Source organism: Pistacia vera, unplaced genomic scaffold (genome assembly GCF_008641045.1).
Source record: "Pistacia vera cultivar Batoury unplaced genomic scaffold, PisVer_v2 Contig168, whole genome shotgun sequence".
Lineage (NCBI taxonomy): Eukaryota > Viridiplantae > Streptophyta > Magnoliopsida > Sapindales > Anacardiaceae > Pistacia > Pistacia vera.
In genome coordinates this window covers 190,436-213,883 of record NW_022195769.1, presented here as the reverse complement: position 1 = coordinate 213,883, position 23,448 = coordinate 190,436, and the positions used below count along the sequence as shown (strand labels likewise).

The window sequence follows — 23,448 nt, the reverse complement described above, 5'->3', positions numbered from 1 at the left end:
GGATGAAACATATTGCTATCGATCTTCACTTTGTTCAAGACTTTGTTAGTCGTGGAAAATTACATGTTGCCCATGTTCACACGGATGACCAACTTGCTGATTTACTGACAAAGCCTCTTGCTCGATCTTGATTCAATTTGTTACGTGGCAAAATCAACGTTGCTGATGGAACGTCCATTTTGAGGGGTCATATAAGGGAACCTACATAAATCACGTTTATCGGTGATTTCCTCTCTGTCAATACCTTTGTATAGCAACTCTATATTCTTTGATTGTATATTCCTTAAATAGCTGTAGCTCTGTTTATGGTTGTACATTCCTTAATTAGCTGTAGTCTTGTAATATATTAAGACTCGTTGTAATGCAAGGTATTATTGTGAATTTTACGAAATCACTTGCGTAATCTCTATATTAGCAACATTAATTTATGAAACTATAGCTCTTTTGCAATTGACCATGTTGATGTCTAACTGTAGATTTTGTGGTGTATAATTTTGTAATAGGCGCATGGATGAGACACCTGGCATTTCCTAGTCATTTGCTTAATTTTTCTTGTGATTAATATCAACAATGAGAATGAGGAGATCTACTATGTCACAAAATACATATTTGTTCCTTCATTTGATTCCAATGGTAACATAACTTTTATGCATATTGAGTAATTTGTTTCTACTGTAAAAGTTGGTATTTATTTGAAGTACATATCTTATTAGATGGTGTTTTAAATATTTTACGGACTAAATACTATAAAATTTTGTTTTCATTTTTATTGGCATTATCTAGAGTTTCGATAAGCTAATCGATTAGGTAATATTATAGATTTGAAAAGTGATTCGACCCGATCGGAAAAGAGATCATTTTCAACGTCATCAACAACATCAAGTAGCTTGAAGGCTCGAGCTAAGGCAAGTGAAAAAGTGGAGAATTACATAAAAGAGGTGCATATGGATAGGAAATGTGAGAGACAAATGGATGACAACCCTTGGGAGTCACCTGTAACGTCTCCTCCACCCATCTATAAGGTCTCATATTCTAACCCTAGCTCATCAAAATTGTATTTAGTAATCAAGTTATTAAGGTTGAATAATAAAGTAATTACGAAGTGATGCTGATTTGAAGACAAGTTTACGTGCTAAAATGACGAATTTTCTATTGTTATATTGTTTCTAATTATAATTTTTTTAATTATAATGTTTTTTTCTCAACGAATAGATAGACATTAACAACAAAATTAAATTACCTTTTAATCATTAAATGTTCTATCTTAGTTACAGTGAGTTAGATTATATCCACTTAAATATTTAATTTAAATTTGCAACAATTATAAATTGCAACCCAAAAGAATTGGGTCAATATTCAACCTCAAAGAAGACAAGTAAGACTAGGGGCGTAGCCAGAAATAATGTATAGGCGGTCAAAGTTAAAAGAACAATACAATTTTAAATTAACATAAGCATAAATTTTATATTTATAAAATTCTCATTAACTAATACATTTATAATTGTCCTCGATGGGATTTCATCTTTTGAAAGTATTGTATAATAACTTCATTATCAATACTATCAAATACATCTTTCTCTGTATACACAACTAAGCTATCATTCAACCATTGATCACTCATTCTATTTCGCAAATAATTCTTCACAAAATTCATTGTTGAAAATACTCTCTGTACACTAGCAGTGGCAATGGGTAGAATCAATGCTAATTTCATCAACAAATAAACACTTTATCCTTCTTACTTCCAACCATCATTTTTGCCAGATCTCCATTCCCTTTCAATCCCATAAATTTGACATTAGAGTGCATATAAAAAATGCAAACATCAAGTTGAGAATCAAGTGCCATGAGTTCTAAGTCAGAAAAATCATCAAGATAAAGTTCGGCAAGGCATATCAATTTCTATTTATCAAAAGCAACAAATGATTCATTTAGACATAAATATGCCAAACAGATAAGCAATTCAGTGTTTACCTCATTGAATCGATTTTTCAACTCTTGAAGCTACATATCTAGGACATTATAAAATAATTCAATGTGGTAATGATACACGTTTGTGATACCTTGAGCCTTACGTTGTGATCGCCCTTGAATAAAAAACTTGTCATCCATATTAGGAACATCAATGTCATGATTGGCACAAAAAGAATAAACTTTGCTTAATAAAGTCTCTCATCCGTTATCCCTCATCAATTGTAAAGCTTGCTTACATGATTCAACCAAATTCATAGCATTTACAATATCTTGATCTTTTCTTTGTAGTGCTTGAGAAAGTTCATTTGTAAAGCCAAGTATATCTTTCATCAAAAATAGACTAAACACAAAGTCAAATGATTGCATCAATTTAAATATGTTTTTTGCATGAAATCTTTACTCAGAGTATGACCCATCTTTTGCCACAATTTCAAGAACATCGATAATGGATGAAAACATCAAGATTATGCTCATTAATGTACCATAATGCGAGCCCCAATGCGTATCACTAGCACGTTGTAGATTAGTCTCTTGATTAAGACCTTTTCCACTTGAAAGTTCACCATTAGAAAGAGCTTCAATAACTTTACAAGCTTTGTTATCTCTAAGAAGGTCGCAACGCTTTGATGAAGCACCGACAATATTAACCACAATCGCCATGATATTAAAAAGATCATTAACATCATCATGGTTCTTTGCCAAAGCCACAAGAGCCAACTAGAGTTGATGGGCAAAACAATGAATATAATAAGCGCATCTATTCTCTTTCAAAACCAATGTCTTCAAACCATTAAATTCTTCTTGCATATTACTAGCTGCATCATAACCTTGTCCTCACAGTCTAGAAAAACTCAACCCATGCCTTGAAAAGAAATTATCTAGTGTTGCCTTGAGTGAGAGAGCTATGGTACTAGTAACGTGTTCAACACCTAGAAAACGCTCAACAACAAGTCCATTTTTGTTAACATAACGTAAGATAATAGCCATTTGTTCCTTCCTAGAGATATCATGAGATTCATCAATCATTATAGCTAATAATGAATCTTCTAAATCTCTAATGATAACACTTACGGTTCATTTGAAGCAACACTTACAATGTCTTTTTGAATCTCAGGTGATGTCAATTTGAGATTATCAGGAGCATTCTTGAAAGCAACAGCATTGTAATCTTCATTATGATTAGCAAGAAATTGTAGAAGCTCGAGAAAATTCCCTTGGTTGCTTGAATCATAGGATTCATCATGACCACGAAATGCAAGTTCTTGCCTTAGAAGAAAACGAATACAGTCAGTTGTAGCATTTAAACGAGTTCGATACTCTATTTGTGCTTGAGAAGAATGTCGATCAAAAAATGTCCGAATATACTGGTCTTGATTCAATAATGTTTCACACATTCTTCAAGCTTGTTTATGACACTATTAGAACCTCCAACATGAATATTCAATTTTTCTTTCTTTTTCCAATTTGAAAACCCTTGACCAACAAAGCGATCACAACCCCCTTCGTTTTGGCTTAAAAAGATAGCAATAAAGACAAAACGCAACATCTATGGCTATACTATATTCCAACCATTGTTCAAATTCACTAAACCAAGAAACAACAAAACGTCTTGAAAATCCACCAGAATACCTAGAAGGAAACTCATGGCCTTTAGGTTGACAAGGACCCCTTTTTAAATATATTCTTCCAATTTGATCTTGAATATTAGGATCATAATCTAAAATTCAGGGTCTTAAGCCTGGATCTGTATGAAGATCTCGCAAATCAACATCCACATTTTTACTTGAATCACCAATATTTTCCTCTTGTTCAAGTGATAAGATCATTGTTGACTTTCTTTTGAAATATCTCTCCATACTATTTCAAAACAATAATATATTATTACTTGGTAGAGAAAAATGCAACAAAATAAGCTGTATACTCAGTAAAACCAAACAATAACAATAATCTATGTATACAATAATAATTATTAAGATAAGTGAAATTACAACTACTACAAAAATTTATAAAGCTAATAAGTTAAAGTATTCTAACAATGCATACACATCACAACTCACAAGTTATCTCTTTCTTTTTCTAATTTGTAAGTACTTTAAACAAAATTTAATTAAAGTAATAGAAATTGAATTGAAATAGATCTTAATGCAAAATTTTTTTTAAATATATCTTACATTATATACATTGGCTATAATTCAATTGATAGGTGTAAAAAATCTATTCAAATAACCAAACACTTGTACAATTAAACCCACTTTTTCATAACACTTGTAAAACAATTAAAATCAACTCTCATTTGAATCAAACACTTTTTTATAACAAATATAAAAATGGGTAAACTAATGTGGTCCCAAGAATGAAGAACCCATCTTTTCCATAAAAAAAACAACACAAAATTACCATTGGCCAACTCCAAAATCCATTTGAATCAAACACTTTTATATAACAAAGATAAAAATGGGTAAAACAATATGGTCTCAAGAACTCATCTTCTCCATATAAAAAAAAACACAAATTCGGCTATAATGGTAAAACAATGTGGTCCCAAAGCCAACTCCAAAATTCATTTGAATCAAACACTTTTATATAATAAAGATAAAAATTAGTAAAATAATGTGGTCCCAAGAACTCATCTTCTCCATACAAAAAACAAAAAAAGGGCAATATGGAATGGGTAAAACACTGTGTTTCCAAGGCCAACTCCAAAATAAGTTTAAAAACTATCTTCTTACTTTCTCTAACTTCAATATATCATTACAAATAAATAAAAAATGGATGCAATTTGTGGTCCCAATGACAATTTCATCTTCCTAAATCCTAATTTATAATTTAATCTTAAACTTTTAAAATAAAATAATACAAACATAAAAAGTATTACCTGAAAAATTGAAGAAAAAAGGGACTTGTTGGCTTGATAGGAGGAGAAATTACACTTGTGTAGATAAAGCCTTAAAGGAAAAGAATTGGCTTTATAAGTTATTGAAAAGAAGAAGACGTCTGAGGGAAAGAGACATCTGAGGGAAGGAGAATGATGGGTTTACTTTTAATAGGAGAAAGAAGGGTTTACTTTTAGTTTCACAGCCTCCAAAACAAAAAAGTATAATTTATTGGGTATAAATATATAATGTAGCTTTTTGGTATTTTAATTTTATATAGGGGTTAATTTGTAAAAACAAAGCAAAAAATTTTAAAAGTCAAGGAGGGTCATCTGGCCCTCCTTGACCCCCCTCCCTCCGCCCGAGTAAGACAATCCAATGGCTGAAAATACCAAATCAAAAGCGTACACTTCCATCAACTATGAGTACAATCACACCACATCGAAACTCCTTCTTGTATAAAAACTTCTAATCAATTGAACAAATAAACCATATGGGCAAAACCCTCTTTTAAACTTCCACCGCCTGTATGAAAATTAAAAAAGGAGAATCCTATCAATCTAGGGTTTCCTCCACCTGTACAAAAATCCTACCAATCTAGGGTTTTTCTTCCGCATTGCAAGAACTGATCAAGAATTAGCAGCCGCTTCAACAGCCTCTCTATCTACTCGCTTCTTCTCTCAGGTTTTCTCCCCTCCCCATCGGCTCCTTCTCTACGGTTTTCTTTCATCACACTCCATAGCTTTTGTTCACTGTCATTTTGAGCTTGTTTTAACATGATTTACGTGTTGTTTTATCAAAAATTTCTCGTTCATTTATTTATTTATTTAATTTAAGTTAAATTTTCATCACATTGCATAAGAAAATTTTCCTAACTGATATTTGATAATAAAAGTGGCAACCTATTAAATGACTTGTTTCCATATCCTCGAACTTCCCTATTCTCATACGAAACCAATTCCCATAAAGGCTCACAATTTCTATACATAAATACATTCAGAGAATCTCCACTCTCCAAAAGGTGTGCTGCACTTTTCATTTTGTGCATGTACAAATCTAGCTACTTTTCTTTTTAATAGTCTATTGTACTATTACAATGTCATTTGATTGTAATAGATTGACGTGTTTAATCTAGTGCTATAAATTTAATCCTTATCTATAAGAAATAAGAACTTGCTAAAGTATTTTTCCACAATGGAAGTCTTAAAATCTCTTAATTAAGAAAAGTAGATTCAATTTTGTTTTCACAATCAAATAACAATAATATTCAAATATAACTATCTCTGGGTAGCCGAGCAGTTTAATAGGGACTCTTGGGTGTATTACTCAAGAGTCTTGAGTTTGAGTCGTTTCTCGATTGCTAATATGATAGTCAATAAAGCTTTTATCCGGCCAATAGTTTTAGGGTCTCAAGAGATTAGTTGAGGTGCGTATAAGCTAATCCGGACATAATAATAATAATAATAATAATAATAATAATAATATTCAAATATCAAGGAAATATATTATAAATTTTCAGTAAGTTTCTTCTCGGCCAATATTCAATTTCAATTTCACCAAATTCAGAGGACAAACTTATATAGGAAATTATCATATTTTCCCAATTTTAAGAAGATTTATTACCAAATTACAAGGACCCTTTCAAAATCCCAATTTAGAAAGGGATTTTCAATATTAAAAAGTCCAAATATGAAATATTAATCTTCCTATTTCTCTTTATTGCACGTTAATTAATTTCCTATTTAATTAATTGAAGCATTCATAAAAATTTACGTTCATAAAATTTTCGAAACCTGACTATAAATACACGAGTTTATGCTTAAACTATTTCATTGTTCAGAACTTAAACTTGTTATAGGAGAGATGGGAGCTTGTTTTTGTAAGAAACTCATCTCCATTCATCTTCTATTTACTTAATTTCATGAGCTTTTCTTTGTTATTATTTTCTGAGCTTCTATTTACTATTTCTTTGTTATTTGCTGTGGAAAATGATAATAATCATATTGATAATCCTAAAAACTAATTATTTTATATTTTCAAGCACTTGACGATTGTTTTTTTCTTCATTTTCTTTCAGCAAGTCCTCGTAGTCGTGACGATAAAAGGAAGGAAGTTGTGACTAATAATTCAAATACTGAGGTATCAAATACTAAAGTACCAAAGACTGAGGTCTCAAATACTGAAGTACCAAATACTGAAGTCTCAAATACTAAAGTACCAAATACTGAAGTCTCAAATACTAAAGTATCAAATACTGAAGTACCAAATACTGAAGTATCAAATACTGAGGTACCAAATACTCTACAACATCACTCCCAAGATTCAAACAATAATTATCCTGGTTTGGGAGAGTATGATTATCCTCAATTTCATTATTCTAACCCTCCTGATGGTTATAATGTTTGTGGTGGAAATAGTGATGATTTTGCTACAAGGATGACGAATAAAATTTTTTATGGGTGCTAATTAAAGTTTAAGATTATTAATAAAACTAAACTTATTGGAATTTTTTTTAAGGTTTGGATTAGGGCTTTTCTTTTGTCTAGAATTTATTTGAATGTAGCTTTAATTAATTAATGTAATATTATATGAGTTCTAATGCTCCTGTCTTATATTTATCTTAAATTGATCAAATTTTATTGTTTTTAATTATCATGGATTTCTAAATTTTAATTCATATATGAATCATACTACACTATGCATAAGAATTTAGATACACAAAAACCATAATAATCACATTAATTGATATAAAAATATAATCAAGGGCATTTTCGGAATTCAAACCACTTTTCCTAGTCTGAATATGAAGAAAACCAAATTCGCCACGTGTCAAACCTTTCCCGCTAAAACTCGACCAACGTCTTTCACTCCTTCTCTGCAACTATAACTAACTGAAGGCTGCAGAGAAAGACCTCGAATTGTCATCAATGGCCCCCAAACTCTTCATCTCCCTCATTTTCTTTTCTCTCCTTTCTTTCTCCTCCTGTCTCCCCAATGATTCCATCTCCAAAGCCGTCGAAATACTCTCGAATTCCGGCTTCCTTTCGATGGCTCTCACCCTTGAATTCGGCTCCAAGAACTTGATCCCTCGCTCTGAATCCCTCACCATCTTCACCCCTTCCGACTCCACCTTCGCTTCATTTGGCCAACCGTCTCTTTCCCTCCTGAAATTTCACTTTTCTCCCAAATCTTTGACCTCCCAGTCCCTCAGATCCCTCCCTTTTAACTCCAAGATTCCAACTTTCTCCCCTTCCCACACTCTCCTGGTTACTTCACCGCCTTCTCGTGATCAAGGTTCCGTTTTGCTTAATGGCGTCAAGGTTAACGCCAGCTCAGTGATATACGACGACGGGTGGTTGAGAATCTTTGGGATTGAGAAGTTCTTTGATCCAAACTTTCGTGCCTCTCCAAGGACTAATCTTGATTGTGTAGCATCGGCACGTGATGACGATGAAGACGACGGCGATGGCTCGATGAGTTTCGATGAAGCTATTCACAAAATGAAAGAGAAAGGGTACTCAATTATGGCTTCATTTCTTGAATTGCAAATGGGCACGACAAAGGAGTCAACTTTGCTGACTCTGTTAGCTCCTCCGGATGAGAAAATGGAGGGTTATTTTAGTAATTTCAGTGATTATTCGTCGGTCTTTCTCCGGCACGTGGTGCCATGCAAGATGCCGTGGTCGGTTCTGATTGATTTGGATTATCCAGCGGCGGTGCCCACATTCTTGGAAGCGTATAAAATTACCGTCACATTGAGGCAGGATCAGGAGGGCTTGTTGGTCAATAAAGTTCTTGTTATTGAAGATGTGTATGCAGATGAGAGGCTTGCTGTTCTTGGGATTGGTGATGTTTTACCAGCAGTGCCACAGCCAGAGCCAAAACCAAAACCATCGGCTCAGAGAAGAAGATCAATGGTGAATCTTGAGGTCTTGAAGGTTTTGGTGGGTTTTTCTTCTCTGGTTCTTTGGATATTTGGCTTCTAGTTTAGTGATAGTTAACATGACCCTTGTTATGTTCTTACTATCTCCAATACTTGTCTATGTTTTCTTTATGGAGTTTTGTTTTGAGATTCTGGGTTTTTTTTTTTTTTTTTAATGCTGACGATTGAGGTATTTCTGGGCAACATTTTGAGGAAACGTTTTAAGAAAACAAATTCTGATTGCATTTTTATTATTGTTCTTGAATACCTTTCATTCATCTGATATATTCTGTTTTATCCATTTGGGTATCAACTGAAGCAGAGAACCATGAAATAGAGCTTTGATTCTAGCAAATTTCATTTAAGTTTAGACTGTGGTAAATAATAATAAACGGGTCTAGAAAATATGAGAAAACAGTGTCATTCGACTCATTCGACAGCTCAAAGTAGGTGCCTCTGGTGCGAAACCACTCTTCTTGGACAGCTAAAAAAACTCAAGGGCTTCATTTAACCTCCCATCAGAACCCAATCCATTAATCAGAGTACAAAAAACATGAGGACTAGGCCTGCAATTCTTCGCTTCCATTTCACGAAACAACTCAACTGCATCATCATACTTCCTAACCTTACAATGTGCATTAACCATAATCCCATACGTTACGACATCCGGCTCAAAACCCTCACCCTTCATTTCTGTATAAACCTCGTTTAATCTCGACAAATTCTGATCGCTTCCCCACCCTTCTAACAAAATAGTATACGACTTAATATCAGGTTCAAATCTTCTCTTTTTCATTTTATCAAACACCTCTTGTGCAGCCTCTACATTCTTTGACTTACTCAAAGTGTCAATCAATCTATAAAAATCTGATGATTCTAACTTCAATCCAAATTCCTCAATCTTCTCAAAGGAATCAATGGCTTCTTGAACCTTCCTAGCTCTCGCATATCTCCTCGAAATTAAAGCAAAAGTTTCTTTATTTAACAACCCTTTACTCCTCATTTCGCTCACTAGTTCCCATATTATTTTAAACAGTTTAATCTTTCCCAGAGATTCGATCAACGCATTATAGCTTTCTGCATCATGTTTAAACCCTTTTTGCTTCTCAGCCCACCTAAAGAAAGACAACGCCAGCACACCGGCATTGCTCAGCCTCTTCAAAACCTCAAGAACAAGCGTTGGAGACACCTAAATTGAAGCGTTATTTAGAGACGAATCTATATTAGCAGTGTTCTTTGATTCCACTTTACAGATTCTTTCAGATTCCTCTGTGATTTTATGGTTTAAAGTCTCTGTTTTGGCATCTGGGTGTTGTTGCTCGGCGTGAATAAACTCGTGGGTTTTGTCCGAAACGCCACGGTTTGATCTGTAGAAGGTCAGATGATGACGATGATGATGATTTGAGAGACCCATTTGAAAGGCTGAACGACTTGTGCATACCTAAGGTTTACCATAACGACAAGTTGATACCCAAAATGTTTTAAAATGATAAATATGTACCTTCTGTCATGTTTTGTTAGTAATTTTTGTTTATTAATAGTAAAAAGACTAAAATACCCCTGAAAGTTTGAATTTTAGTTTTTTATAAATTTAAAAACTTCTGAAAACCCCCTAGGTTTACAAATTTAACTAAATACCCCAATATATAAAATTTTTGTAAAATAACCAAAACACCTCCGCCACCCGCAGTGCCAAATTCCGGCCACCACCGTCGGAATCTGGCTGGAAAGTTGCGTTATGACACAGACCCGTCGGATCTGTGTCGTAACGTGCCGATCTTGCCTTTTCCGGCCAGATCTGGCCGTCGAAGCAGCAGCCAGATCTGGCCTTTTCTGGCCAGATCCGTGGCTAATTTGGTCGGAAAAGGCCAGATCTACGGCTAGATCTAGCCGTCGACGCCGCAGATGGAGTTTTGTAGCGTCGACGGCCAAATCTAGCCGTAGATCTGGCCTTTTCCAGCCAGATCAGTCACGGATTTAGCCGAAAAAAGCCAGATCGTCGCCTTACGACACAGATCCGACGGGTCTGTGTCGTAATGCAACTTTCCGGCCAGATTCTGGCAGTGGTGGCTGGAATCTGGCACTGCGGGTGGAGGGAGTGTTTTTGTTATTTTACAAAAAATTTATATATTGGGTTATTTAGTTAAATTTGTAAACCTATGGGATTTTTTAGAAATTTTTAAATTTATAAAAAACTAAAATTTAAACTTTTAATGGTATTTTAGTCTTTTCACTATTAATAAACATAAATCATTAACAGAACATGACGGAATGTATCTATTTGTCATTTTAAAACCTTTTAAGTACCAATTTATCGTTACGAAAAACCTTAGGCATGTGTAAGTCGTTCTCCCCATTTGAAATAGATGTATTGGGACGCGAAAGATTGAGGCATTTGGGCAGTTTTGAGAGAGATGTTTGGTGGTGTATTTGTAATTTTCATATGATATATTTGTCATTTTGTGAACAGTAGAAGATGTTTGTAATTTTTGGTGAATAGTGTTGGGTACCTGAACCTGAACCTGGTTCCTAAATCCTCGGAACCGTCGGTTCCAATTCCAAGGGTTTAGGCCAGGTATCTGAACCTACTCACCCCTACCTTTTAAGGGAAGAATGAAATAATTGTTTCTGTCTGCAATCGTAAATAGAACTTATATCTAAAATAAAAGAGAAATTATTTGAGTAAAATTTGTGGTTTACTTCTTATTAATGATTATCATGAATTTGAACATACAATAAACTGATTGAGTAGCAAATTATTTTCAATTTTTGAATCATAACGTGAAACTTGTCAATGTGTAGCCGTAGCCTTCTGTGAATCATGAACCGATATGAATAATTTTAGATCATCATTTGGGAAAATCAATCTGTTCATATTAAACTGTTGCCTAAACTTTGAGGGGCACACTGTTCATATCAAACTTTGTTTCTGACTTCCTTAAACTAGTTAGTAGTACAAATGTTTGATCCTTTCTTGCCAATTTCATTGTGAATTCTTCTCTCCCCTTATTCAACTCTGCCCCCTTTTATAAACACTATTGTGTCTGACTGGAATAACCTCAAAAAATTTGGCCTAAACACGAATGAATGTCTCAGTTTACAGCAGTCCTTTGAACATTTTACATTTCTGTGATTCCAAAAATTTGCACCAATACTCTGGAAAATATTCTTCAGTTTTCCTACCTTCATTTGCTTTGATTCGACTGTGAGTTCCAGTCGTCGAGGAGGTTTGTAATGGTCTATTCTAACTTTTTCGCCTGTGGTCCAGGCTTCAATATGTTGACATCACCCCATTGGGAGCAAGGATCCATCCACCCGTTTCTTCGGCCAGAGCACCATGCCCCTGGGACGGCTTGGTTACGTCCATGCATGGTTGAGGATCTTTTCATCAACTATGTTCAGCACAGGGTCATTCTTCTGAAACTGTGTTTCAAAGACAGCTCCACTGTGGACCATTTTTGGAGGGTTGTCCCACATCATATATCTTAAATCACTGTTTACGGTTTTGTTCTTAAACTCTGGTGCATTGCAAATGACAGACTGGAAATAGGATTCTTGCGATAACATTACATTGTTAAAATACATAAGAAGGGTTCCATTGAAAATAGTGAAACAAACAGGGGGTTTAATTTTCTGTTAGTTTCTTTTCTTTTCTTTTCTGGTTAATTAAGTACCCATTGTTTTTTTGACAGGTTTGCAGTGGAAGGGTGATGTTAAGCTTGTAGTGTTTATATGTCCTCTTTTGCTTTCTTGTTGGCCACGTATAAATAAATAATTTATATTAATCTTCCAAAGGTTTTATGTTCATCGACATCAATTGCAGTTTGACCCATAATTACAAATTTTTTTAAAGCTTTATGGTAGTTAATTAATTTTATGAACCTATAGCTCTTCTGCAATTCACCATCTTTATGCCTAACTTCAGTTTGATTTCGTGGCGTATAATTTTGTAATGGCCGCATGGACGAGACACCTGGTATTTCTTATAGTCATTTGCTTAATTTTTCTTGTGATTAAAATCAACAATGAAAAAAAGGAGATCCACACTGTCACAAAATACATATATGTTCCTTCATTTGAGTCCAATGGTAACAGAACTTTTATGCATGTTGAGTAATTTGTTTCTACCGCAAAAGTTGGTATTTATTTGAAGTACATATCTTAGTAGATGGTGTTTTAAATATTTTATGGACTAAATACTATAAAATTTTGTTTTAAATGTTTATTGGCATCATCTAGAGTTTCAATACCTTATCGATTAAGTAATATTATAGATTCGAAAAGTGATTCGACCGATCAGAGAAGAGATCATTTTCAACTTCATCAACAACATCAAGTAGCTTGAAGGCTCGAGCTGAGGTAAAATGAAAAAGTGGAGAATTATATAAAAGAGGTACATATGAACAGGAAATGCGAGAGACAAATGGATAACAATCCTTGGGAATCGCCTGTAACGTCTCCTCCACCCATCTATAAGGTCTCATATTCTAACCCTAGCTCATTAAAATTGTATTTAGTAATCAAATTATTGAGGTTGAATAATAATGTAATTACAAAGTGATGCTAACTTGAAGACAAGTTTAAGTGCTAAAATGACGAATTTTTATTGTTATATTGTTTCTGATTATAATGTTTTTATGTCAACGAATAGATAAATATTAACAGCAAAATTAAATTAGCGTTTACTTTGATGTGTAAATATTATCTAGAAGTGAAAATTTAGAACCCTTTATCATTGATACAAATTGCAAAAATTGTGTTGCGCAGATGGGCGTGGGGAAGCATCAAGATAGAGCTAGTATTCGCCCTCCATTCGATGCTTCATCAGTTTCAGTTATTGCTTGTGTAAAAATGTTACAAGAGATGGAAGGTGTTAACTTTAATCAACCCACAAGCAAATTTTTCTTTAAGGCAGTTGAGATGTTTCAGAGCCCCGAATGGCGAGAGGCTTTTGTGGCTATGACGGTTGATCAACGATTGCAATGGCTGAATAATTTGTAATGTGCTTAATTTTTGCATTCTTCGGTTTTCTTTGAAAGTATTAATTGTAAACGACTTTTTTTCACCCAAATAATGGTTTAATGACACTTTCTCACCCACAGATTTTTAAAATACCATTTTTCCACCCAAAAAAATACACTTTCTTATTCGACAACGAACGGAGAGCAAACTCAATCCATGTTATTGGAGCTTTTGAAGAGAGAAGTAAATTGAACATAATTATTATTGGTTTTATATGTCATTTCATCAACTCCGAAGCTATTTGATTGTAATAGATTGATGTGTTTAATCTAGTGTTATAAATTTAATCCTTATATATAAGAAATACAAACTTGCTAAAGTATTTTTCCACAAATTGAAGTCTTAAACTCTCTTAATTAAGAAAAGTACATTCAATTTTGTTTTCACAATCAAATAACAATAATATTCAAATATCAAGCACATGTACTATAAATTTTCAGTAAGTTTCTTCTCGGCCAATATTCAATTTCAATTTGATCTAATTCAGAGGACAAACTTACATAGGAAATAAGAGCTTCATGCCATAAATTATCATAATTTCCCAACCTTTAGAATATTTATTACCAAATTACAAGGACCCTTTCAAAATTCCAATTTAGAACGGGATTTTAAAGAATTAAAAAGTCCAAATGCGAAATATTAAGTTTCCTATCTCTCTCTCTTGCATGTTAATTAATTTCCTATTTAATATGTTTAAGTTATATAACCATATTAATTAATTAACATTCATAAAGTTTTCAAAACTCTACTATAAATAAACGAGTTTATGCTTAAACTATTTCGTTGTGCAGAGCTTAAACTTGTTATACAAGACATGGGAGCATGTTTTGGTATGAAAGAAACTCATCTCCATTCATCCTGTATTTACTTAATTTTCTGGGCTTTTCTTTGTTATAATCTACCCATTAACGTAATTAGTTATATAATTGTAGGGTTTGATTAATTAAGTTGCTGGAATAACGTTATCCCTATGGCTACTCTTGAATTATTGTCTTAAAATTCCAGTTTTAGTTTAATGGTTTTTTTTTTTCTTTTGTGTTCGTAATGATATCACGTACCTTGATTGTGTCTCTTATCAACATATTTTGGATTAAATTTGTATTTCAAATGTTCTGTGGACAATGATAATAATCATATTAATAATTTTAAAATTAATTATTGTATATTTTTAAGTATTTAACGATTATTTCTTTCTTTATTTTCTTTCAGCATGTCCTCATAGTTGTGACGATAAATAGAAAGAAGAAAGTGCCAGTAAGAGAATAAAAGGAGAGATATAAAGTGCCTTCTTTCACAATCTCATTGAAAGATTAGTTTACAATCATCCCCCCCTTATAAGAATTTTGTCCTCAAAATTCAGTTGAAGAGGTCTGGATATCTTTCCTTTATATCTTGCTCAACCTCCCATGTCGCTTCTTCTACATTATGATTCTTCCACAGTATTTTAACAGGCGGTACTTTCTTATTTGGGAGCTCTTTTATTCTTTTATCCAGAATCTGAACTGGACGTTCTTCATAAATTAGCTCATCTTTTAGCTTCACTTCATTTGCTTGTAATATATGCGAAGGATCACTAACATACTTTCGCAATAAGGAAACATGAAAAACATTATGGATCCGGTCCATACTAGCTGGTAAGGCAAGTTTGTAAGCTACTTTGCCCACTTTCTCTAATACCTCATATGGACCAATATATCTAGGGGCAAGCTTCCCTTTTCTTCCAAACAATCATGGAAAATCCTATTCATCAAATCCATGAACACCACTGGTGCATTAGTCAATCCAAATGGCATCACTATAAATTCATAATGTCCATATCTGGTTCAGAATGCAGTCTTGGGAATATCCTTGTCAACAACCCTTACTTGATGGTAGCCTGACCGAAGATTAACTCAATCAGACTTCTATAACTTCAGTTATGACTGATTCAGTGAAGCATGTACATGATAAGTCTCAAAAAGCCAAATCCGAATTCTCTTTTATTAAATAGTGAAAATACATTAAGTTTCTAATATTGGGATTTATGTTTATGCAATTTAGGGCATAGAAATATGATTGTATTATTGTTTCTTTGCCATTGATGAAATTGCTATTAAGTTTTTACATATGGTATCAGAGCCAGGTTTAGAAACTGATGTATTTTCCATTAAGTTGTTTTTTGATATATTAGGATTCTTATGGGATGAAGAAATTGAATTGGGTTTCGAAATTGACAAATATTGGATAAATACACCCATGATAAAGGGGTGTGAGAAGTGGAAACTGCCAAAGGTAGTTTCTCACGAACCGTTCCCATATAAAATGAAGGTTTTTTTCTTTTAGAAAAGGTTACTCACTAAAACTCACCAAAACGCAAAGGAAAAATACGCTCTCTCTCTAGAATTTGGAAAAGAGAAATACACTTCATGGTTTTCTTCCAGATTAACTTTATTGCTTCAGAGACAAAGAAAAGAGGTATTTATGATGTGTTAATTCATTGCAGTTCATTTATATATAAATGTGATTGTAATGGTAACTATGATCTTGGGATTATGTTAGGATATATGTTATTCTATGTTATTTCCAACATTGGTATCAGAGCCGTGGTTCATATTGTTTTAAATTTATACTATTATGTTGAAGCATGTTATTGGTTTGTCAAATGCAGTTCTGAATTTTTCAAATTTTGTACATAAAAAATATTTTTTTTTTTGGTAATGATAATTAGACTAAGAGATTCCTTATGAAATTATGAAGAAAATGGTTTTTGAATCATAAAAAATGGAGTTAAAATGACTTAGATATGACAATTTGAAGTTTCGGGTTTCGTATGGGTTAATTTCCGGGTCGGGTGCCCAGTTGCAGACCCGGACAGAGGTTGAAGATAACAAGAACTGACATGTCGTTTTCGAATCAACCTTATGAATGACATGTCGTTTTTCCTGTTTTACTTCTTTTTTAAAAAAGATTCAAATAAGCGTGGTTGGTGAGACTTGAACCTAAGTGGTTGAAGCCCAATCCCCTAACCATTGGGCTAATTTAGTTTTGTGTTAATTACATTCACAAACCCAATATATTCCTATGCGGCCCAACCCATAACCAAAATAAAAATGGGTCAAGTTGACCAGTAGACCCGACCCATATGACCAAACGGGTTAGTCAAACCCGATAATTAGTCAAACCCGACCTGCAAGACCAAATGGGTCAGTCAAACCCAGTCAACGCCTGACCCGTAAGACCAAACGGGTTAGTCAAACCCGGTCAACATCTGACTCATAAAGTCAAACAAGTCAACGAGTTAAACATGGGTCGGGATTGACCTGGTTGAATGTGGAAACGGGTCAACCCGACCAGAATTCGTGTGGGCGCGTGACACGCCCATGGAGTACACTGCCGACGCATAGGGCGCGTGAAAGCTACTGTCGGCGCGTGGTCGCTTCTGGGCGGAGCGTGAAGTATTCTAAATTTTTTTTTCTTTTGCTATAAGGAATAAAAATGAATACTTGGTATATGGTTATGAGTCTAATTTTGTTATTGAACCATAAACACGTATATATATATTATTTATCAAATATAGTCAACCTTTATTTGATAAATAAATAGTTTTTTTTGTATTTGTTATAGAAAAATGTTACGTTATAGACGTGCAATGGTTGCTAGAACACCTGCTCAAAGGGAAAGGGTTATGAACATGATTAGAACTCTACAAACTCACACATTGATTTTAAGAGACATAGAGGATAAGTTGGTGTAACTCGTAAATCATTTCATTCATGTGAATGAAAAGATTCAGGAATTATATGGATAGGGGGATTAAAGGAAGATAAGTCGAAATACCAAGTTCTAAGAGAGACTCTGGTTACCCTAATCTCGTTGGTCTCCTTGATATGGTTTGGACCAGCTGAAAGTTCATAACTTTAAAGATGACAATAAAAATTATAGACGTTTAGTCAACAACTATATCAAAGAGTACATAGATTGGGGTGCGCAAAAGACTGTTGGTGCATCAATAGGAGTCTCCACTCGTAAAGGATATCACAAGAAACTGGGAGTTCCCCTGCCTAGGGTTAATTACAAGTTATATAAGACCTTAGGATAAGGATTGTCAGATCCTTCCCAGTTTTAGGAATGTGGCTGTACACTTAATTTTTTTTTTTTTTGAAATTGTTTGTTTAATTTCATTACATGTTGAATTCTATTTACATAATGGAATTAATTTATTTATTAAAATTTAAAATTTATGTGAATTGATGTTGATTTATATTTATATAATTGTGTCTAAATATATTTTTAGAATTGCAATTAGTTATATCTATGATAATTGGAAATTGGAATTTTGGATGATGATTGTTGACATTGTTAACTTTGATTCCAAATCTAATATACAATATTATTGGTAAATTAATTAAAGAATAGTATATTCTGAGCATTGAATAACAGCATTATCCAACGTGTAATTTTGTTTAGAAATGGCATTTGCATCTAAGAACATTGTCGCTTAACTTAACAAAGGAGAAAAATTTAATGGCGACAATTATGAGATATGGAGCATGAAAATCCAATAGTTTTGGAAGAACAAGAGGTTCTTGAAGCTCTTACTACAACCATGGAAGAGCCGAAGAAGGAGTCACGGCTCAACATAGACGAGACCGTACAGCTTATGACATATGGAAGAAGAAGAATTTCACTGCTTGCATACTTTGTGAGCAGCATGGACAATGATCTCATGAAAAAGTACTGGGATTATGAATTGGCAAAGGACATGTGGTCCGCACTTGTACAAAGTTTGGCGGTAAGTCCATTACAAACTCCGATCACTCACTATCAAGTTTGACACATAAAAAAGAAGCTGAACATACTATGAGAGTACATTTATGGCATTTGTCAAACATGATAAGTGAGTTGAGAGATGCAGGTCATGTCTTAACGAACAAGAGGTTCAAGCTGTCATAAGATCATTGCCTTAAAATTGGGAACATATAAAATAACACTTACCCATAATGAGGGCATCAGAAATTTAGAAGATGCCATAGCCATTTGGAACTGGAAAAGATCGCCTTAATGTGAGTAAGGAAATACTGATGTGTATATGGTTGGTTCCAATTCACATGGTGGGAAGGATTTAAACGTAAATTCCAAGGTGGACCCAAAGAAAAGGCATACTGATAAGGCTAAGGGAAGAAGAGAAAGTTCTTCAAAAAGAAAAGGAAAACATCCTGCCAGAAGGGAAATATGGCAAAGGTGAAATGCTATATTGTGGTAACAAGGAATATTTTGCTCACGATTGCAGCGAGCTGAAGAAGGTAAATTACTTGTTTGCACAAGTAAGTTATATAAATGTTTCCAGTTCTGTTTTTCTAACTGAATCTCATCCTTTGTGGACTGTAGATTCAGCAGGAGGACAGACCACATAGCAAAGACAGGAGTGCTTTCGTGGATTTTCGACGAATACCACGGGAAACAAAATGGATATATGTAGGTAACAATTCAAAAGTGGAAGTTAAAGGATCAGCACATGCAAATTGATCATGCGTGGAGGTCGAATCTATACCTACATGACGTGTTATTTGCACCCGATACTCTTTGAAATTTGATTTCCGTGTTAGAACTTGTTAAACTTGGTTTTAATTTAAACTTTTCCAGTACTGGTGTCCATTTATTTTGGACCAACATACGATGATTGTGGTATATTTCAGATGGTTTTATAGTACTTGATGTTGCTTATAATATAGTAATGTTTGTTTTTCCTTTATTACATCTTCAAATAATGATGACGTGAATATATTGCATGCAAGGCTGGCCATATTGGCTAACAACGAATGAATACTAGCAAGAGAAGGCTTGTTAGGATCCTTAACAAAAGTAGACTGACTACTTGTGACATTGTCTAGCCGGAAAACAACAAGAAAACCATTTGGAAAAGCGATAAGAGCTAAAGTTCCATTAAACTAATCCATTCTGACATAGGTTGTCCAATGAATGTGAGGGCTGACATGGGGCTGTTTATTTCATACATTTATAGATGATTTCACTCGATATGGTTATGTTTTCTTGATTTCTCAAAATCAGAAGCTTTAGAATCCTTTCAGAAGTTTAAAAACTTAGTTGAGAATCAATTAGATAAAAGATAAAGTTCTATGAACCGATCGAGGTCGTGAATATTTATCTGATCAGTTCAGAAATTTTTGTGATGAAATGGGAATAGAACGTCAATTAACTATTCCAAGAACTCCGCAACAAAATGTTGTTGTAGAACGAAGAAACAAAACTACTTGAGATGGTGAGGTCTATGATGGTACAAGCAAACTTGCCCATCACCTTTTGGGGTGATGCCTTATTGACTGCCACATATATCCTCAATCAAGTACCATCCAAATCATTACTACTACACCCATATGAGTTATGGACAAATCGGAAACCCGATTTGAGTCTCCTAAAACCATGGGGATTGCGCTCTGTTCATGATCCTTCCCATAAATATGGAAAATTAGGTCCAAGGGGGAAGAAATGTATCTTCATAAGATACTAGAACATTCAAAGGATACGTCTTCATAGGAGAAAAAGAAAGTGGTAGCATCATTCTTGAAACTGATTTTCCTAAGAAGGGCGAGATAGGTAAAGACTTGTTTCTATATGAAACACAAGACCAAGGCAATGTTGCCACAATCAGTTGGTTTACTACATCCCAGTGGGAGCAATATGGAAGTTGATGAATCAGTTTCAGATCCTCCATCATTCCCTACTAGCGATCCAACTATGATAGTGGTCCAAGTGGGAGTAACGCCAATCAATCTCAATACGTTGATCAAATAGGAAACAAGTTCCACGTCGATGATTTGAGATTGAGGGGGAAATTTTTCTAGTTACTCCGCAAGATGACGAAGAGCCAAGGAATGTAAAAGAGCTCTCAATTGCCATTCTAAGGAAAAATGGATGAAAGCAATGGAAGAAGAATTGGAGTCTATGAAATCAAACCAAGTATGGGAATTTGTTGATTTACCAAAAGGACGCAAAGCCATTGGGAACAAGTGGGTTCTCAAAATCAAGCGTAAAACTGATGGCAGTATTGAAAGATACAAAGCTTGCTTAGTCACGAAGGGGTATACAAAACAAGAAGATAGATTATGAATAAACTTTTTCACCTGTTGTGCGGTTTACCTCAATCCGACTTATTCTAGCTATAGTTGCTAGCATGGATCTTGAATGCATCAAATGGATGTAAAGACTGCTTTTCTCAATGGAGAATTACAAGAAGAAATCTATATGGATCAACCAATAGGTTTTATTAGAGAAGGTCAAGAACACAAAGTGTGCAGACTTTTAAAGTCAATTATGGCCTCAAGCAGTCCTTAAGACAATGGTATATCGATTTCATAATGCGAAATGTCGTATGATTTCAAATGATAAATGAAGATCATTGTGTATATACAAAGAGATCCAATAACAAATTTGTTATATTATCATTATATGTTGATGATATAGTTATAGCTGGAAATGATAAGGGATTTGCAATGAAATCAAAGGATGGTTATCATCTCATTTTGAGATGAAGATATGGGTAAAGCTGCTAATTTTTGGAGTCGATTTCAAGAGATCGCTCAAGAAAATTAGTATCTCTTCACAAGAACCATACATTAAGAAAATTCTTGAACGATTCATATGCAAGATTGTAACCCATAGACAACCCTATCGCAAAAGGCGAGACTTTAAGTCGTAATGTGTCCGAAGACTCACAAGAAAAGGAACAAATGAAGAATATTCCTTATACAAGTGCTGTTGGAAGTCTCACGTACGCCATAATGGCACTAGAGCTGACATCTATTATGCCGTTGGGTTGGTAAGTAGATACCAGTCCGACCCAGGACAAGCACATTGGAAAGCAGTGGAGAGAATCTTAAGATATCTAAAAGGGACAGCTGATTACTCATTATGTTATCAAGGAAATGATTTACACTTGAGAGGCTACACAATACTGATGGGAGGAGATTTAGATGAAAGGAAATCTACTTTGGATATGTTTCTTACTAAATGGTGAGGCCAATCTTAGAGCAGTAAGAAACAATCATGCATAACCTTATCTACAATAGAGGCTGAGTTTGTAGCATTTTCAGCTGCAGTGCAAGAAGCCATTTGATTAAGACGTTCATGAATCATCTGAGAATAATTAATGTTGCTATTGAACCAGTAAGAATAAACTGTGATAGTCAAGCAGCAATAGCATACACTAAGGATCCCAAATATCATGGTAAAACGAAACACATAGATATCAATATAATTTTGTGCGATACTTGATGGCACAAAAGGATGAACATGAAGTACATCTACAAATGACATGGTTGCGGATCCATTCACAAAGCTTATACCAAGAGATACTTTCAATAGACATGTTAGATCTCTAGGCTTACGTAGGTGTTAAATGTACGTATACTTTGAGATTTCCCAAAATTGTTCACATTTGTCTTATCAATATAAATAAAAATATTGTCAATGCTCAATTTAGATTATTATGGAACATACATGAAGAAGTTATATATATACATATTAGTTATGTAAATATATATATGTGATTTTGAAAAGCATGTCGGACAGCTAAAAGATTGGCCTTCTACACAGGCAATCGCCTCCATTACTTCGTAGGAATGGAGATGAAAAGATTTTAAGCTTATTATCTAGGTGATAATAGAGAGCCAAGCTTAAAATGTTTAACGTCGCTTAAAACTGAATTAAAATAATGTCATAATGAAATATGACCATAAGTGATAAATGATCACTTATGGTCTAATTGCCAGATTAGAGTTCTGATGAATTAAAAGTATGTAAAGTGAACTCAAGTTAGACATTAGGTATGTCTGAACTAAAATCTGTATAGCATTTACAAGAAAAGAGACATGCACTCCATAGGAAAGGAGGAAATGTTGTAGCATGTGATTCATACCATATGTGCAAAACATTGACCAAAGGGGTAATGAAAGTCAAAATTATTTCAACTTTAACATTGTGTGAGACCCTGAGTTTTTAAGAATAAAATCTCATAGAATACTCTTATTACTCTATTCTGTTTCTTGAAAACTTCATTTAATGATTGCTATCTTAGAGTGTTACCAAAGGATTAAGATAAATTCAATCTGCTGGGACATTTCTAAAAAAGCAAGTTAAATGAAAGTTGCAAGAATCGAGAAAAGAGGAAGATTACGTTTTGAATTATCACACTATAATCACGTGTATTCATTGGTCGACCAATTATGTTTTGTCTTTACATAAAACATAATTATGAATACTACGCATATTTATTGTAAATGAGATTGTTAGAAAAATGTGATAAGTAATCTAGGTATTGCATACAACATACAACCTGAGTTTCACAATTCGAGAAGTTATATACTCCTAACATATATATGACTAACGTGCTCTCGAAGTATGCATGGTCACACGGCATATTTACTAAAGTATGAACCTTAAAAAAGCACAGAGAGAGAAAGTCTCATCATGTGTGAGTGGGAGATATTGGATAAATACACCCATGATGAAGGCGTGTGAGAAGTGGAAACTACCAAAGGCAGTTTCTCACGAACCGTTCCCATATAAAAGGAAGGTTTTTTTCTTTTAGAAAAAGTTACTCACTAAAACTCACCAAAACGCAAAGGAAAAATACGCTCTCTCTCTCTAGAATTTGGAAAA

General features: G+C 34.0%; 2 protein-coding genes and 1 pseudogene across 2 annotated transcripts; 1 reads left to right on the top strand and 2 right to left on the bottom strand.

Moving 5' to 3' along the window:
* Nucleotides 1-2,370: 2,370 nt before the first annotated feature.
* Nucleotides 2,371-3,368, bottom strand: LOC116125552 (zinc finger MYM-type protein 1-like). The gene is made up of 3 exons (XM_031411253.1): nt 3,046-3,368; nt 2,863-2,971; nt 2,371-2,691 (listed from the first exon to the last, which is right to left on the bottom strand). Exons 1-3 carry the CDS (start codon nt 3,366-3,368, stop codon nt 2,371-2,373), a joined length of 753 nt encoding a protein of 250 aa, XP_031267113.1.
* A 4,526-nt stretch (nt 3,369-7,894) lies between these two features.
* LOC116125550 (putative fasciclin-like arabinogalactan protein 20) lies at nt 7,895-8,833 on the top strand. The gene has a single exon (XM_031411252.1). The coding sequence runs from the start codon at nt 7,895-7,897 to the stop codon at nt 8,831-8,833; it is 939 nt and encodes a 312-aa protein (XP_031267112.1).
* A 333-nt stretch (nt 8,834-9,166) lies between these two features.
* LOC116125549 lies at nt 9,167-10,183 on the bottom strand (annotated as a pseudogene).
* Nucleotides 10,184-23,448: the final 13,265 nt, after the last annotated feature.

Coding starts and splice junctions, on each gene's coding strand:
- LOC116125552 (XM_031411253.1), bottom strand. CDS start 3,368: ATGTGTGAAACATTATTGAATCAAGACCAGTATATTCGGACATTTTTT. Junction 2,972..3,045: donor AGTGTTGCTTCAAATGAACC/GTAAGTGTTATC, acceptor TGATATCTCTAG/GAAGGAACAAATGGCTATTA. Junction 2,692..2,862: donor CCATAGCTCTCTCACTCAAG/GCAACACTAGAT, acceptor CATCAACTCTAG/TTGGCTCTTGTGGCTTTGGC.
- LOC116125550 (XM_031411252.1), top strand. CDS start 7,895: ATGGCTCTCACCCTTGAATTCGGCTCCAAGAACTTGATCCCTCGCTCT.